This window comes from Antrostomus carolinensis, unplaced genomic scaffold, assembly GCF_000700745.2.
Source record: "Antrostomus carolinensis isolate BGI_N321 unplaced genomic scaffold, ASM70074v2 scaffold9405, whole genome shotgun sequence".
NCBI lineage: Eukaryota > Metazoa > Chordata > Aves > Caprimulgiformes > Caprimulgidae > Antrostomus > Antrostomus carolinensis.
The window spans coordinates 50,780-69,585 of NW_010314210.1; the positions used below are offsets into that span (position 1 = coordinate 50,780).

The 18,806-nt window shown below is 41.4% G+C and overlaps 1 protein-coding gene across 1 annotated transcript; it reads right to left on the minus strand.

Annotated features, from left to right (window-relative positions):
- Positions 1 to 6,941: 6,941 nt before the first annotated feature.
- Positions 6,942 to 18,480, minus strand: LOC104524628 (tumor necrosis factor receptor superfamily member 6-like). The gene is made up of 9 exons (XM_010167564.1): positions 18,409 to 18,480; positions 12,086 to 12,251; positions 11,353 to 11,487; positions 9,863 to 9,974; positions 9,306 to 9,370; positions 8,883 to 8,957; positions 8,691 to 8,767; positions 8,176 to 8,200; positions 6,942 to 7,357 (listed from the first exon to the last, which is right to left on the minus strand). Exons 1-9 carry the CDS (start codon positions 18,478 to 18,480, stop codon positions 6,942 to 6,944), a joined length of 1,143 nt encoding a protein of 380 aa, XP_010165866.1.
- Positions 18,481 to 18,806: the final 326 nt, after the last annotated feature.

The following is an 18,806-nucleotide window of genomic DNA, read 5'->3' on the forward strand; positions in this document are numbered from 1 at the left end:
GCAATGATGAAAGGAGAAATAACCCCACAATTTTTCCGTTCATCTCCTTGGCTCTCCCCTACAGTGTATGTTCCCTCGGTCACCAGGTAAATGTAACTCTGTCCTGCAGTCCATAGGCATTGAGCCCCAGGCACCTTGCAGTGGGGCCACAGCTCAGGAATCCTTGGAAGCACCTGTTAGTGTAACTGTGCAACAACATCACTTCACCTGGCCTCCCTAAAGGGTGCCTAAGAGTACCTGCCCATGTAACCTATTGTTATTTATATTGCATTGAGTAATATTGCTTGTTGCTTTCCTTACAACATCTTTATGGGGGGCTCTTTGGAAGTTCCTCATGCCAGCATGCCTGATGTCAGGCAAAAGCTCTTGACTGCTGTAGGGAGATCTGAATAAGGCTCCTACAGTAAGACCCTTTCTCAAGAAAGACATCTCAGTAAAGAAGCTGTGTACCTTGCACAGCCAGTTGCTGATTTGCTGTTTGCTAAAGATAAATAGAGCTAACAAAAAGCATAGTACATGAAGTACTTTGCAAGCTCTGATGTCTCATTGTACAGAATTGTATATTTTCAAGCACTCGTGATTGTTCCAGTTTTTCTGATGGAAGCAACAGCCATAGATTTTATAAGATTAAAAAAAAAACTTGGCAGCAAGCTTCCTGAGGTGGTTATTCCAGATGTTTCTATAACTAGAACAGCAGTCAAAACTGCGTGTAATATATAGTTATTTAAAAAGATAGGCTAACTTACAAGCCTGGAAGAGAAGAAGACAAAACCATTTACAATGGCATGTTGTAGCAATTAAGAGTATTATTCTCAAGCTAGTTCCTCCAGAAAGCCTCTAAACTGTCACCACCTACTCCTGCTCCTCCTCCATCTTCACCAGTTGCTTTTTCACTTGATTATGGTGATTCAAAGACTACCCTATGGAGGGCTAAACTTCAGGACAGCCATCCTGTCCTGACATGAAGCCATGTCTTTCTTAAAATTCCTCAGCCACTGCTAACGCCTACCTTTGACTGGTATCTTGGCACTTGCATAAGTAACAATCAAGTGAATGTCTAACTCTCAACTGTTCTATTTTATATGTGAACATTCATTAAGACTTTACAGCAATGCACATTCATGTTGGCACAGGTGATGTTGCACGTACTTCAGTAACAGTGCCAGTTCCAGATTTCAGAGTGTTCAGTTTGCAGCCCACATGTTTTGTTATGACACAGGTTTTTCCATGTGGTATTAAACTTAAAGCTAGTGACTCCAAGGCATTGGCTGTGCTGCAGCAGAGTTTGGCATTGCAGCGTGGGACTTGAGCCGTTTCATCCTAGGGCTGGTTGAAGGGAGTCAGGCTGTGCTCATCCTCAAACCTGAGGAGCGTTACAAAAGCTGTCACACATTTTATGACATTGTAGGTGTCATTTTAAGTCTTGTGGAACATGACTTGAGGGATTGCATGTAAAATTGGAGTTGGAACTGGCTCAGCCCCGTGGCAGGCTCAGCTCTACCAGAACAAGGCTTCGTGCCCTTGTCATAGCCGGTCTGCTGCTTGCTTTGTGTCTGAGCTCACTTATAAAATATCCTTTCCCTGTGAGAATAATTCACCTCCCCAAGAGGATAATTCACTTCCCCGACAGCGAGCGAGGAGGCGAGCCTGGGAAGGAGCAGGGGGAGGCGGGGGGAGGCAGGTCTCACAGGCTGTCCGTCCTTGTCCCTGTCCTTGCCGAGCCAGCCCGCGGGTGTGCGCGGGGAGCGGGAGGAGGGGACACGCGTGGGACTGCGCGGACACAGGCTGCCACCTGCTGAGCAGGGACAGGGAAAGACAGTCTGCTTGGTGTCTGCTCTCTGTGAACAGAGGGGCAGACTCTGTCTGTTACTTCCCTTCTCCCCCAAAAAACAACCACTGCCACCTCCCAGGGCGGTTGTTTGACGTTTAAAGGAATTTAAATCTGAAGAGATTTGATTGAAAAAAAAAAATACTGAATTGTTTAGTGACCACTATCCATTCTTGAATAAATGAGGGGGCACTGTCTAGTATAAACATAGTTGTCCTACAGTCCCCCAAAGTAGAGGAATAAGCATTGTCCTCATGTCTTAGAGACACACCTTGAGCCTCAAGACCCTTTGAGATCAGCTCATATCACAGCCATCCTTCTCCATGAACTGCAGTGACAGCTCTGATCCCCACCCAGAAGAGCAGAGGTGTCAGGGCACAACCAGCCCCAGCAGGGACGGGGGCTGCCTTGCCAGAGGGCTGGCAGGGCAACAGAGCAATTTGGGGGTGGCCTAAAATGTTCCTTACAGCTTCAGCTATCCCAGAGATATTTCTGGAGGGGGATCTTCATATAGTTTGAAGGAAGGATGAGGAAAAGACAAAAAAGAGAATGTAAATCTTTAGATGTTGATAATCTGGAAAATGTATCAATCCCATTAGTGACTGTAGGATAAATATGCAGGAACTGAAACTGGATACTTCTGCCTCATCCTTTCTTGCTCACATCCCAGTGACACACATACAGGTGGACAGCCAGCTGTACGGACACCACTGCAGGAAGATGTATGGGAGGCAGGGTCAGTGACCTCTCTGTGCCGCATGCCCCTGGGTGCAGGAGGCTGAGTGCTGTGCCTCCAAGGACTGCACCTTTGGCTCTCTCCTGCTATTGCTTTCCTTCACTAACTCCTCCCCTGCCTTTGTTCAGGACCCTCTTTTCAACATCCCTGTGATCACAGACATTTTTTGCCGATTCCCTGCTAAGTTGCCTGCTATGAAAATAGCACTTTGTCATAGTTGCTAGTTTATTGGGGGAGCAAGAGACCCCTGTTTAAAGCTATGGGAAAGGGCCCTCTAGCACTCTGTCTGCCTTAAAAGCCTTGCTGTCAGTTTGGAAAGGAACTTGAACTAAAACCACCAAAAAGCTACCCAGAAAACACTGACTGTACATTAAGTTTTGTGAATGTTCCCACATCCCTCGTAATGCTCAACCGCAGCTCTGTACTAAAGGCTAGATACACATGGTAGGCATTTTTCCTCTTGCTAGCAGTGGGATAGCCAAGCTTTTCTTTTAAGTCCGAAATCAAAGTATTGACAAACAGTAAGAGAGGAATGTGAGTTTTGAGGCTGTATCTTCCCTCAGAACAAGAAAACTGTCTAACTCCAGGGCTTTTCCCAGTATGGTTTTATTCTTCTCACAAATTTGTTTGTATTGTTTTCTTCCCTCTTCTCTAAAGAGGAAATAAGCCTGCGGCTCTCTCACACTTTAGTATGCTTGCCGTGCTATCTGTGCAAAAACATTTCAGATTCTCTACTCAGCACTTCATGTGTGAAAAGCCATGTCTTTTCAAGAACTGGCAGCCTGCAGGATAATTTATTTCATATTGCAGCAATCCTGTATACTGGAGCTGTCTTGAACCTCTCCTGCTTTCTTCTGGTGCCACACTGTAGTAGTGATCTCATTTCTGTTTCCTCACAGGTGTGTGGTTTGGTTGCAGGGCAGCAGGAGCTATTCTACAGTTTGCAGTGTCAGTGAGCAGATGGGGTGAGTGTGCACAAGCAAAATAGCCTGTGAAATTTCTGAACAGACCCCTCACTTGTGTGGTCACTTTCGATTTGCAGGGGACTGAAGTGAGATCATCCTTCTGGCTTTATATTTCTATGTTCCTGTTCTTCTATTGTTAATTTTAAATAACAATTGTTCTGTTTTTACTATTTAAATAACAAATGCAAGTGTTTTGCAAAGTTTTGGCTTCCTGAAAAGGGAGGTTCCCCTTTGAAATCTGCTTTTCAAACTGTGCCAAGTCATTCCCTGGGCAAGTTTCTGTTTCGTTTTTCACTCGCTCTTCTGATGCTGGGTTTCCATAAAACAGGAGAGTTTCAGTTTTCAAAGTAATCTCTGTTGCTTTCATTTTTTTCTTTTTTATTTTTTCCCCTATCTAAAGCTGAGAAAAGAGTTATTTTGCACTGCTCATGACACAGCCTTGTCGTTTGGGAGAAAGAGCCTGGTCATTGCAAGTGTGCAAGGTGCAGAGCATAGAGTAAAGATACTGGAACGGTATTTCAGTGAGCAGCTAAGGCGGTGGCAGTCATCTTGCTTATCAGCATGAGAATCAACATGGACTTTACTTCTGAGAAGGAAAGGTGAGACCCGAAGGGAAAACAGTGCTAATACAACCTGCTTGGTGTGATTTTCCTGTGCAGTCCTAGTTTGAAAATGAGGACAGAAGCAGGAGGCAATGGAAAGCTGGATGTGTTAGCATGGGTCAGCAGAATAAAATCACTTTCTGTCCCTGGTCCAGGTACTTTAAGCTTGATCAGACAGCTCTACACTGCACTGCTGACTGCAATGTAGACATATATGTACTTCTTTGGAAAACCGACTGCACAATAGGATAAATCCTCTTATTTGATGTGCAGTGTTCTAGTTAAGAAAAAAAAAATGATGTCTGCTAACCACTGGAGTTAAGGGCAGTCCGGGTTCAGCCTTGCAGATGTCTCCTAAGGAGAATATGACTCATTGCTCGGGGACTTTTTTTTTTTTAACCGTCCTCGTTTTACTGGGGTTGGGAAATTCCAGTGTGATGAAAGAAAAATTTCTCATTCTATTTCACTGCCATGAATATATGAGGCTTGGTGTCTTCAGTTTAAGATCTGCCTAGTTCAGATCAGTTATTCTGACTCACTGACACCCTGAGAGGCAGACAGCCTTAGTTTCTGGTGTCCAGATGCCTCACTCTGAGAGATAAAGCCAGAAGTCAAGAAAACCCAAGGTTCAAGTCAAGCACCTGCCAACATACCTTTAAGCCACATTTATGTCTTCCTGGGTGGGACATGATACAGGGAGCAGCCTGTCTAGCAGGGCTTGTGAGAACACAGAGCTTCCTTTCCTTCCTGTCTTGGCTGCACTTCTACAGAACTGCAGACTAGGAAAGATGGCACAGCTGACATCACTGCCATGCTGCTTTTCTGAAAGGCAGACATTTTATTCTCCTATATATGTGGAGCCTGGCCAAACCATGGCAATGAGCAACACACTGTCACGGCATGTCAGAGCTGTACACAGATAGCACAGACACAAGTCAGGTATACAATGCTCTGCCTTCATCAGTCCACAGGTGCACAAGCGTGGTGCATGGATAGCAAACCGTCCAGCTACAGCAGCCTGCAGATTTTCCTTTGAAAAACAGCAGAGTGGGGGGATTTTGGCAGTATAGTAGTGGCAAGCTGATTGGTTGGACACTTAGAAATGCAGAAAGGTTAGAGGCAAGAGGCTCCAAAGTGCAGGGCGAAGGTTTTTCTGAGTATTTAGCATCTATGTGGTGCTTAAGATCTGGGGAAAAGCTGTACAACCTAAACCACGTTTAGGCTTGGCAACAAAACATGCTCTGCGGCCTTCAGACCTTCCATAGGTCAAGCCTATGAAAGGCTTAATGTTTTTGAAGATAATCTGGATCCTGCTTTTTCTCCTTTACCAGCTCTTGCTTAGTGCCATCCAGAGATTTCGAGCTGTTTTCAAGGGCCACATTGCTACCTTTCCAGGCACCTCACTTCTGGCAATGTGACCTTTTGGAGTAGCCCCAGGTGGCTGTGTGTACCTGGCGTTCCAGGGGGTCAATTGCCTGCACCTGGCACCCCGCTGCCAGCCCTGCTCTGCCCTTTCCACACCCCTGGGGCCAGGTGACAGTACTTGGACCCTACCCCACATGCCAGTACATCACAGCTGGGAGGAAGCCCTGTCAGGTCTCCTCAGGTTTTGGCTGGGTCTTGATGCTGGCTGGAGATTCTCTCTAAGGAACTGATGGGAGAGGCAAAGAAGAAAGTCATTCTGCCTACTGTGTGACCTGGAAAAATCAAACCTTTCCATCAAGGTCTCCTATTCTATTGAAAGGTTTCGTGAGACTTTGCATAAATGGGTGTGTGAGTGGGAAAGGCCTCACTGCAAACCAGCCCAGCACTACGTGTTCTTTGAATCTGGGAGCCAAGCCCTCTGGGCTCTGCAATGGAAGGAAGGTAAGGTGGATTTTTTCAGAAGAGTTATTTCCCCTTTTGTGATTTACTGACCTGAGTAAAAGAAAACCTAAAAATGACATCTATAGGTTGCATTATAAGAAGAAAAGAGAGAAGTAAAGCACTAGGTGGATTTTTTTTTTTTAATAACAATAATGTTTTCATTGTATCAGTTATACAGTTGCACACTTGCATATGGAGACATCATAGCTTATGAAGGTTGCCTTACAAAAAACATGGTTCTGCTATGCTGCCGCAGCTTCTGCTTCTTTGAAGGGTTTTAACATTAGAAAAGGTTTGCAATTATTGCAGAGAACAAGGGAAATATTAAGTACTGGGAGCTTTTGCATAGAAAACTTGCACAAATACACACACAAATATACAAAACTGTATACATACACATGGGTGCTTTCATACAAAGGAGAAATTCCATTTACAACAGACTAGAACTTAATTATACAGCAACACCTATATTAAAATGATGTATATTATACAATTTTTTTTTTGTTCAAGTATTCTTCCTGGTACACTTCATAGACTCTTAATGCCAGTTTTCACTTTGAAAAATGCAACATCCCACAATTTTAATGAAAGCAAAACATTACATTGATTAAGTAATGCAGGACCATACATTTAGATTAAACCTTTTCTTCAAGTAATGACTATTTCTTTTTTTTTCCTTGTAGTGAATCCTATAGCTGGACTCTTATATTGTACCTCTTAGTAAATAAACCATAAAACTTCTCCCAGTTCTTAACAAATAAAAAAAGAGGCTAAAACTTTTTTCAAAGAAAAATACTGCTACAAAAATCATAATTATTCCTCGTTCATGTAACTTCCTTGAATCAAATTGCCAATGAAAATTGGCAAAGCATTTAAAACCTTTGTTATTTATGTTATTAGACAAATACTAATTCAGTCAGAAATAATTTTCAAATGATTCTGTGCTATGTCTCTTCCAAACTACCAGAACAGGTTTTACTTAGCTCAGCGCTATCATTGTAAGAGTTTCTCCTTTCCTGAGTGCAGGTTTTGCTTTGCTCAGTGTCATCACTATAAGGCTGTCCCCCTTCCTGACAGCTGGAAACAGCTGCCTTCAGTTTTTCCTCAATTTTATCAGCTGCAGCACACATTTTAAACTCTCTCAGGCTGCTTATTAGGGTTCCATAGGCTCCTCTTATCCCATGTCTTTGATACCAGACTTGAAACAGCTTAATCTTCTGTTCAGATGTATCACTAAAATAATCTCGAACAATTTGATCTATGACAGGTTCTGGTACTTTGTGATTACGAACAAATGTTCTGACTTCTGGGAGTGTCATCTCCTCCACAATAGCGGCAACATGGCTGCTCAGGTCAACATCTAGAAGCATAAAAGAAAAATAATGCTCTTGGTACTTATATCTGGGGGTTTTTGTCACCCATGCTCAGAGCTGATGCTTTTCCTATCCAAAACAGATTAAGTTTCAGATATTCCTGACTCAGTATGTTTTATATGTGATTTGTCTACAAGATATAGCAGGTCTGCTTTTATAGGTTCCTACCAAATGCTAGGTAATTCAAGAATCTAGGGTTGCATCCATATTGCTTTCTACCACTTGAAATAGAATCTCAGTTCCCCCTGTAACTTTGTCCTTCTCTATCATTAAAGTCTGGTCATGCCTCATGAACCCATTTTGCTTAAAATAGTGTTGGGAAAGGTCCTGGAACAGGATGGGTCTTTTGTTGTGATACAGTCTTGGAGCTTATCTTTTCCTATTGTGTGTTACTACTGTAGATTTACCCTTGAACATAAGGTTTGTGTTTCTGCAATCTCATTACTGGGTGTGGGACTATGCCATTATCATAATTATCCATGATTCTAGAAATCCAGCTTGCTGCTTCCTAGTGTCTGTCCCACATGCAGAACAGAAATTCACCTGCTGTCAATTAGTAATTGCTTTCTATACAACAGAAATTCTTCCTGAGGCAAAACTTTCATGATACCACTAAATGCTTTAATAAGCACAGTATGAACTAGTGTTTCTTTAATGAGTGGTCACTGTTGTGCTAGAATGACAGCTCTAGGCAGTGGCAAAGTCTACACAAAAATACTCTCTTTTTTTTTTTTTTTAGTGTAGCAGTTATTTATCTGTATTTTTTTTTCTTCAACTGAATTTTGAGATATTACTTGTCTCTTACCTGTGTGTATGAGAGGTACATTCTCCTGAAAAGAGAAGCAAGATAATAATGAGTAGAAACAAGTTTTGTAAAATACCAACCTTGTATAAGAGGATAAACACATTTCATGACACTTCTATAATTTTCCTTTTAGTTTTCTCTGATTCCTCTGTTGTATGAGCAAGGGAATCACATCAGACAGACTTCTTTTGACTTGGTTAAGCTTGGGGAATAACTTCACAATTGTTGTTGCCTAAATGTATGCATGGGGACAGGTACCCTGGGTCAGTGCAGGCCTGATGATTTATGAAGTTTTGATCTTAGTCATGTAACTTAGGAAACACATCAACAAATCCTGAAGAAATAATACAGAGTTTCTCTTAACTTCTCCCAAAAGAGTCCTCATGGTGAAATTTACTTCATTAATGTCATAGAAGGCAGGCATGGATGTGCTTGGGGGAGTCCCAGTATAATTAAAATGGAACTAAGTTCCTTGCATGAAGCTGAGTTTTTGTGATCTAAACAACAATACTTACATAAGAAGCCTCTGTTTTGGGGACTACGTCACCTAGGTTCTCCTTGCTAGTAAGACACTTCTGATTTCTTATGGTGTCTGAAACAAAAAAGCATTTTTAAAATCTAGGACTCCAAGAATATAATACATCTGAGTAAGCAGCTAAATATCTTATTCAGAGTATGATAGGAATAATGAATAGGGTATCACTTACACCACAGTATTGCTCCAGTTGATAATAGTACTAACACAATTATCAAAGCAATGGCCCACGATGGCACTCCTGTTTCTGCTGGAACATTGGAAATGTTACATGAATGTTAAGCAGAGAAATGCAATACAGCAACACACTCTAAATTTTAAACTAGATTGTGACAGATTATAGAAGACTTTCTGTTGTCTCCTAATGGTAGAAGCTGGCTCTTTGTTAAAGACTTAAATACCATGAGTTGCTCCTGAAAAGGAATAACAGCTCCTACATCTGCACAGTGATCAGGGCAAAAGAGCAATCCTACTCCACAGGTCAGTACAGGCCCAGTAGATACGATCGCTGTGGGCCATTCTGTAGAACAGTACAATTGCAATAGCCTCTCAACATACAGCAGATGCTAGACTGTGCTAGGTTTTAAAATGGTACCTTTCATTCCACACACAGTGTCTGAAGTTGAAGTACACTGTTTTTCAATTATGCCGCTTTCACATCTGCAGAAAACATGAACAGAAATTATTATGGAATTTGTTTCTCTCTTTATAAACTCTGTCAACAGAGCAAATAAAAATCTAACACTTTTACCAGCTAAATATTTCATATATCAAGATGTTGGAGTTTAGAATTGAGTAGGTATGGAAAGGTATGGGAGTGGAAAAAGGTGTGGAGATGATTTTCAAGATGTAACAGTAGATCACACAAAGACAACAGGAAAGCTCAGGTACTTCATTACATTTTTTTTGAAAAGTATACACAGGTTTGATGGATTTATAAAAGTTCTTCTGCCTGCCTTTTGGCAAGCCTATGTAGATGCAAGTTAATTTGACTGAGCTAAGTCAGCTCAACAAGCTAAGTGCAAAGGAAAACTAGTATGTTTTGCATCGGGTTATACATTACCTTAGCCTCTGTCTCGAAACTGGCTGGAAAAAACTGTGATACATATGATATTAATAATTTCATATTTAATGATGAAGGCATAAACTTACATGGTACAAGGATCGCAGTGCCTACATGGCACAGAAGAATTGCAAAAATGGTTCTCTGCACAGGTGCATTCCGTGTTCTGCACTGGGGTGCAGTTCTTTGCAACCTCCAAACCTAAAAATAAAATTCATAAAGTTTGTTTGTTTGAAAAAGTAGGCCTTAAAAGCAGACCTCTGCTCATAACCTCCTGTCCTCAGACTTACACGTGATTTTAGCTCTACCGCTGCTGGCACTGGTGAGTCTTAATTGTAGGAACAATATATGTTTTACAAGGAGCCCTGTTGCTGGAGAACTGTGAATGTGGAGATGGCAAAGAGACCTCTGCTGGCCAAGAGCTCAAAAACTGATCCCACCATAACGCACTTGCTAGAACCGAACTCCTTTGGCTCTGCAGAATGTTGTCAGCTTCTTTTTCTCACTCAGAAGTGTAAAGCCAGAAGTAAACTCAGAAGACCAAGTATCCCACCTCCCTGCTTGATGTCAGAGACAAGTTCTTTACTGTCCCTCACAGACAAGTTTATCTCTTCTTGAAGACCTCCAATGTTGAGGAATTCCACTGTCTCTTTTAGCAAACATATTCCCTACTTAAGTATCAAAACAACTGAACTAATTTTCTCCTATCAGTGTATATGATAAAGCTGTCACCATCTACGAAGAATTATTTCTGTATTAAAATTACAGTAAGTACCTACTATGAAAGCTATTTTCATAGGCATATAGGAATATAAGCAAATTTTGAGTTATCGTATTCAGTGCCCTGCTGTAAGGGGAAACCTTATTATCTCTCACAATTTGATGAAGCTCTACTGTGAAAAAAATGACTAGGTGTAGGGATGGACCTTCTAATATCCTTTCCCACACCTGTGAATGCTGGTAGACTTTGCAGGGACCAGACCACAGAAAGCAGACAGGTTTGTGTTTTCTCTAAATAGCATCTCTTGCCTCCACTGCTGAATGCAGAATACTGGGGTAGGTGGACCACTGCCCCAGTAGGGCATACCTCATAGTCTCATAATTTGACCCTATAACCCACACAGCATTTTGAATGTATAAAAGATATCACTCTATCAGCTCCAGCAATTTTAAATAATATTATTAATTACATGAAAGACTGCCAAAAAAACAATATGGAATTCTCCAAGCCCTGCTTCTTACAACACCTCTCTTTTAAACAGGAAAGAAGACAGTGAGCTTTTCTTCCTCGAATGTAATCAGTTTGTATAGGGTCTGCTTTGCAAGGGCTGCTTTGGCTGAGTTGAAGCAGATATAAAGAGAAATAATTGACCAACATAGCTTGTTCTTATTCCTACTTTGTGCCTGATGAAAGGAACCTGGGGATAAACTTACTACTTTGTCATAAATTCCTTCATGTACGACCACTGAAACATTTTAATCTGCATGCTACCCACTATTCAGGGACTGTGGAGACTTTTTGGTCAAATTGTATGTCAAAAAAGAGTCATTGCTTGAGCTGCTTTTTCTACAGACATACCGAATACGCTGTCACATGAAGAGCATCTCAAACACTCATCCAAATCATTGGCATGATCTATGTACTCCTTTCCACTTTTACATGGAACACAGTCTTCATTAATATTTGTGGGGCAGGTGGTATTTTTAACAAAACCTGTAGAGACGGAAAAAAAAGAATTAAGATTTGCAATACCTTTGGAAGCCATCAGCTCTAAGAACTATACCAGACTTTCTTTTTAATCCCTAATACTTTTTGCTTTATGAATATGGACAGAATCTGTATTCTTTATACATACATATATGCTCTTCGGGAATGTAGTATACATAAGATCTGATTATCCCCTATCTTCCTTCCACTTAGGACTGAAGGAAAACACACCAAACAAAACTTTATATGCAAAATCTGAAAACCCATGCATATATATGGAGTCTCATAGGCAAAAAGCCTGTGCTTGAACTTTTTTAACCTCTTTCAAAGATATGTATGTAATTCTTAACTCTTTTGTGACAAGCATGCTATGTGAGAACCACTATTTGTAGTGAAAAGTTATTGGTGTACTAGAGCTCAATAAATAACTTTGAAGTGTCTGATGTGAGAGATACATGTAATAGAGAAAGATAGAGCTAGAATGAAGCATTGCATCCAGGAAACCACAGCATGCCACTTGGCTATCCCAGCAGAAAGCAATTGTGCATGTTGTGGTTTCCACTCTTAATGATTTTTTAACACAGTTTTATATAATGATACTCACCACGTTCACATTTCTTGCAACACTGAACACCTAAATTGTATTCATCCAGGTTACACTTAATTTCCCTCTTAGCAAGGGTCCTTCTTCCAATTAATTTATTGTACACTATGGGTATTAGAGCTTCAGTACCATTTTTGCACTGTGTTTCAATAATTAAGACAGCCACCTAGGAAAGAAGAACAGCAAGTTATTAAAAAAAAAAAAAGGTCAAGGATATAAGTGTGTTTTACTGCTAGCACAAAGTCACATCAGTACCATTACTCTATTGTTAAACATATTGATATTTACCCCCTTATTAAAGTTCTTCATTACTTCAGAAGAGTTAATGGACGTTGAGGACACCTCTCAGGTTTAATGCTATCAACCCTGCCACTACAGGTACTGACAGTTTGAACATTAATGCTTGAGAACAGGCCTGTACATCTGAGTTGTAACAGATGACCTCATGTGTCTTACTATAGTGCAAAGCAAAGAACTCCTGCTATTTTCTTGAAGAGTTTTCTCTACCTCAGATCACTGTGCCTAAATCTGCCCTTTCTTAGCCAGTAATACTAAACTTCCATAGAGAGCTTCCTCAATTCAGATTATAACTTTCTTAATTTCTTGTCACCCACTGTTGCTTGCAAACGGAACAGTGTTAATGCATCTCTGAAGAACTAAAAGATGGAATGTTTTAATATCAGCCAAAAATACCAGATTCATACAAATACCTTGTTCTCACTTTGTTTTCAAATTCAATTATTTTTCTCCTTAGTAGATGATGCCTACATATTCCTGAAAGAAGTATCACTCTCCTTTCAAATTAATTTACACCCTGACCTATTTATTTGAATGCACTGTCAAATTAAATTGCATAGTGCTTGGTTTTTGTTTTTGTTTTGTGCAATGGTGCACTGCATGGACTACAGTCCTACCAATCACAGATTCACTCACATTTTAAATCAGCATGCAAAACACCTTGACTAGAATAATTTATTTTTAATTTTGTCTTGGATATTTGAAATAAGTTAATTCTGAATGGTTTGTTATCTTTGAACACTTTTGAATTGCAGCTTAATACAAATTTGACTGTATTTGTTAATGCTGACAACAAGGGACATACATATTTAAGGAATTCTCTAATAATTTGAGGACTAGATATTTTTGTTGTTACACTTTTTTTTTTTTTTTTTCCCTGACAGAGAGTGATATTTAATGGCTGATTAATTAAATCTTCATGATTTTGTGTGAAACTGCTTGGATGCTGACTAACTTTAGTTAGATGTGGAAAACTCTTTAATTATCTTAAACATTAACTTACTGAAAAATGGGTCTGGATTTCAAACTGGGCTCTCAAGTGAAGGAACTATTATCTGTGGCTAAATTAATTGAAGTAACCAATATGACTGCTGTCTGCTGACTTCTACAAGTAGCCAAATCTTTTGATACTCTAGTCTATTCAGAGATGGGAAAGTGAAAAGCATTTTCTTTCCTTAGCAGCCATCTGTTTTAAAATTTATATAATGTTAGTTACTACACTGAAATTAAGAGGGCCTTTCTTTGCTCCTGGATGAGAAGCTCCAGCTACTAAAAAAGCAGTTTAGCACTTGAGACACTGTGGGTACAGATGCTCAGCCTGTCACTTCCCCCTTTCAGTGCTCTGACTCTGTTCCTTTGCTGCCAATGCTTTGAGGGTGCTCTTTGCTGAATCCCAGTGTAATGATGTTAAAAGGTTAAAGTTAATGTAAGGCCTTAACAGCAGCCGTCAAATGGATGTGCCAAATTCACGTGATTCGTTTTCCTTTTGCCTGTGAGAATCATTTTACTAAAAACTGGAATAGAAAGTCCAATTAAAAAAGAATTACTAAAATGTAGTCAGGGACATATGTCCAGTCTGGTTGGCTTTCCCTGAAGCAGGGTGAAGCCTTCCACCTCCCTCGTTCCTCTGTTGCTCCTCCGACATGTGTCAGACTGAGCCAAAGGAGGGGACGGTCACAGGATGACACCAGGGGACACACGTTGCCCTGGCTCTCAAAGCTGGAGGATCGTGACACCCTGACCGGCCTGCCCGCCATGAGGCCCCAGCCAGCAGAAGGGTTCAGAAGCAAGGCAGCCCTGAGGCAGCATGGTGGATCTCTGGCTGCCCCAAGAAAGCGGATGGCACCAGGAGGCTTCCAGCCCTGAAGGTGGATGGCATGGCTGGGATACGTGGCGGGCTGATGCAAACACCACTCGTGGTGTGAGGAAGTTGGTGGGGGAACACCACCTTCATCTCCCCATGCTGATGGAGGAACTATGACTCAGCAGGGCGAGCGAGGAGCGTGGCACCAGCCCTGCCACCCGCTCCCTGCTGCGCTCGAATGCCACGGCCAACGTTCTGACAGACCTGCCCCAGCTCGTTGGCGAGAGCCTGGCACCCTCCTCCTCCTCACCTGCCCTGACAGCCATGCCTGGAGAAGCTCTGCACCTGCAGGGATGCTCTCCGCCCTGCTTTCAGTGCCCAAATCTCCCCTTTTGAGATCAGAGGAGTCAAACCTTTTTTGGGAGGGGGGAAAAAAACCAAACAGACCCTGGGCACCAGTAAAAAGAAGAGGGAGAGTGAAGATAACCACAGCTCTAACACACCCACAAACAGTACCTGGGCATAGTAGAGAAACTGAATGGCACTGGGGAGGTGCAGAGCATGCACAAAGAAAGAAAATGTACAGAGAGTTGTGCAGCAAATGGGATGTAATGAAAGAAGGAAACATCTTTCTAAATGACTAAGTAAAGCTCAGCTGAGTCTCTTTTTGTGTTTACTGAATGCCTGCAATCACAGTGCAGGCACAGACACAGCCTTCCCTCACCAGAACAAACCTCCTCGCCTCTTGCTTAGGCTTTTATACAAACAGGCTATGCTGATACTGTGAGGGGGGGACAGAAATATAGCACTTTTTAATGGAAGCCCTCCACTGTCACTCACAGAGGTGAACTTCCTGGTACGCTTACAAGAAGTGGGGATCACTTCTCAGAAATTCACATTAAAGTAGCACCAAACACCTGTGTTCTGCTTGCAGGAACGTTTTACACTGCCTTCCTGTACGAGGAATAATGAGAAAATTGTGGAGGTTTTATAGCTTTCAAAGCAACACCCTAATTTTTTCAACTTTTTTTGTCCTCCTGGATTTTCACCCTCTTAAAAGCAGTCCATTTGGTATAGAGAAATTTTGGTGTCTTGTAGGGGAAAAAAAAAAGTTAAGTCATTTAACTTCCTGCACATACCTTAATTGCTTTCCTTGTTGTCACTGAGCAGCGAAGGCTAATAGTGGAAGGAAGCACTTTAGGGGCTTTCACAGACACAGGGGTGATAGGTGCTTTTTTTTTTGATGTGTACATTCAAACAGAGGCTGTACGTTTTTCAGCCTAAAATGACTCACAGAGGCTCTTTTCCAACTTTCTCGTCTTAACCTAAAAACCAGTTGTCATTTCTAAACTGAAGACTTAGATTGAACTGAACAGTCACTGGGAATAAGATTAATCAATCAGGGACATCTTACCTCAGCAGAATCCATTAAAAATATCGTGTGAGACCAAATTTTTTGGTTTCTCTCCTTTTGCATTGCCCAGGTATTTAAGAGACCTTTCTACCTCCCTCTCCTTTGCTCAAACACTGTCACCAACAGGCATCTGCTAAGGAGACTTAGAAAACCTGGTTTTGTCTGTGTTCCCAGGGCAGAGTGAGAGGAGCTTTCGTTTCTTTGAAAACTCATGTCATTTTGGGATTCTTGGGTCTCTTGATTCTTCCTGTATCAGAGGAGTCTTCATAACAGGTCAACTTCCATCAAATGAAAAGTTTCAGCAGACCTACCTCATGGGGATGTAAATCTCAGCTCTGGAAGTGTGTGAATGTGTTATTTGCATACAGGACTTTTTAAAGCTTTAGCTTTTAACCCTGCAAAAAAATTGTCTCTGCTTTCCCCTGTTAGCTTTATAATACCTCTTATTTTTAGCAAACCACTTCTCCCATTTCTAATCCATAGATGCCTATGGATGAGAAGGCTGATGCCTTCACAACTTGGTGGCCTTTTTGTTCCACTCCACACTTGTTACATGGGGCAATGTGCATGAGCTCATCAGGGGCTTTCTAAGTGTTAAAAAAGGGGGAAAGGGGATTTTTCTTGCTTTTCTGCCTAGTGGGAGCTGAGAAAAAAACTCATTTCCTGAGTTTTGATTTGCTTCTGGTACTTCTGACAAATGGTTGCTAGAGTTAACTCCATTTTAATACAGTTTTCTATGCAATTAATTTCCCTTGTGTTAACGCTGTCAGGATGGCTTTTTCAAAGATTAAGTAATTTCACACTGCTTGTGAAAGAACTGTAGTAGAGAATGTGCTTAACAATTATAAGTAATTTGTGCTTCCAAGATCTCCAGTATAATTTTTCCCTCATGTCTTTTTTTTTTTTTCCCCACTAAGGCAGAAGTTGATAGTTATCACCAAACTAACCACTATAAATAGTATTTTGTGTTCTATAATCCTTCATGAGAAGGAAAAAAAGAATCTAGTTCCATTTTCTGAAGCCCAGCAATGGGAGTTGGTATTTCCCCACAATTAGAAGTATCCTGAGCTTCTTAAATTTCCAGTGAGATGCATATGTTCAGTGCCTATGACAGTAAGAAGCCTCAGTTACTGCCCAGTGTCTCAAAATAGTTGCTGTCCAAATTCAATTAATTACTATTTCACATCTCAGCTGACTCACATGCACATTATGGAATTATGGCAATATGTTGGGGGTTGTATGCTTTGTTTTTTAAATTTTGGTTTTTAAGAGGACTGTACTGGTAAACACCTAATAGACACTATATAATTTGGGTGAGCTGGCACAATATTAACAACTCCCACCTCACTTTGATGATGTTGTGACTGTGGAATAAGAGCTGGACAGTGTAGAATTTTAGCAACTTTTCCTCTTTTTCCTTTTGTAACATAATACAGTTTCTTGTTGGCACTTTATCTTTGTTCAGTGAGTTACCTCAAAGATAAAGGCAGTTAACTGTGGAAATGTGTGAGAGACATTTACAGAACTGGGGTCCTTATACTTTCCTCGAGTCTTGGGTCATCTCATGACTTTATGGCTGTTTATACATATACATTTAAATGTGCGTATTTTTTGCCTGGGAAGTGAGAAGGAAGGGTCAGTACAGTAATGTAGGAGTCCTGTTTTCAAAGGTATGTTTTCTAAATTTCCAGAAAATTACCTACTCTATAGTTGTATCAGATAATTACAAAATATTTAGATAACACTTCACTCTCTGAAGATGGCCTATTCCTTTAGAGCGTGTCTGAGTGGTATGAGGTTTTGTGGCTTGTTTCACAGGGTGACGTTAGGTAACTTCTAGCTGCGTAGGCCACTGCTGTTTTTCATGACTATCCCTGCAACTGTTTCTACTTTAGTGCAACGTGGAATTGCTTGCAAAATTAAGGTCTTATTCAACGAATTACTTCGATTTGATTAAACCAAGACATAAGTATGTCAAATGCTGCCCAGGTTTACTGATTTGTATGTAGCGGAACAACATGTTAATGTAAAAACAAACAAACAAAACCCCACACACCCGTAACTTTTTAAAAATGGAAAGTATGTGGGAGTGTCATAGTCTTAAGGGGCACTGAAATTTGGAAATAAGTGGAAAATAAGATTAGGAATTATATTTATTCTCTGGGAGCAGTATGATAAGAGAAAGTATTTTTTACCTTAATTTATATTCTGAATAGTTCTGAGATACTGAGCTAGACTGACATTTCTGCTAGTTGTTTGCTGCTCCTGTACAGGAATAGATAATAAACATTTCTGTCAGCAGATGAAAATCATTCTTTGTATTTAACTATGCTCTGGTGCTTTGTGCAGGAGCATGGAGATAACCCTCTGAATCACTTTAAATAGTTTACCGTGTGTTATATAGTAAATCAGATCAGGATTTGAATAGGTTTTACCTTAACATCTAATTTTAACCTGCCAAACCCCAAAACAAACTGCACTCATTAGCAATGTAACCACGCTGTGAAGAGACTGTGAACTCCAGCGAGTTCTGAAATAGGCGAGAACTTGGGCTGGGCATGCAACACATGCTGCATCCAGGTGTGCAGGCGGGTGATGGCTCTGCCATGCAGCAGGGCTTACTGCCACCAGCCTGATCCACACAACCCAGCCTCTGGGCCCTTGGAGCAGGGCTGCAGAGCCAGGGCATCTGCACGTGGGTGTGTGCAGGTCTCCTGCCCAGGAGCTCGCTGCCACTCCAGCTCTTTGGCCTAACGCACCTGTACCAGTGGAGACCCCTGTGCTGCAGCCACTGAAAGACTTCCTTACCTTCCTTGCGGACAGCAGCTCTTCAGAACGAGTGTTTGTGGAGGTAACTTTACTGCTGACACAGTTAGACATGTGACCTAAGCTCTGAAGCTGCAGAGACTCATACTGTGCATGGAAGGCCCTGCCCCACTTCCAGTAAATGCTGTGCTTCGTGCCACTGGTGTCGGACAATTTCTCAAGCTTTTCCTGGGTCACTGTCAATAGTGGTCCAAAACTCTTCCACCACAGGTATTCACCTTTATGCTGCTTTACCAGCTCACCTTGTTATGGGTCGCTGTGGTGCAGTCCAGGCAGTTTTCGGTAACGCAGTCTTTGCCCAGGCAGATGCCCAGCCACAGCGCTGACCGTGCGCTCTGCGAGAGGGCGCTGGACCCGACTCGCCAGCATCTCCGGCTGGG

Bases quoted from the DNA above. Each gene is read 5' to 3' on its own strand.
- LOC104524628 (XM_010167564.1), bottom strand. From the start codon at position 18,480: ATGTCTAACTGTGTCAGCAGTAAAGTTACCTCCACAAACACTCGTTCT. The intron at 12,252-18,408 runs GTAAGGAAGTCT...CTTCTTTCCTAG, and splicing joins AGCTGCTGTCCGCAAGGAAG to GTGGCTGTCTTAATTATTGA. The intron at 9,975-11,352 runs GTATGTCTGTAG...TTTTATTTTTAG, and splicing joins TTCATGTGACAGCGTATTCG to GTTTGGAGGTTGCAAAGAAC.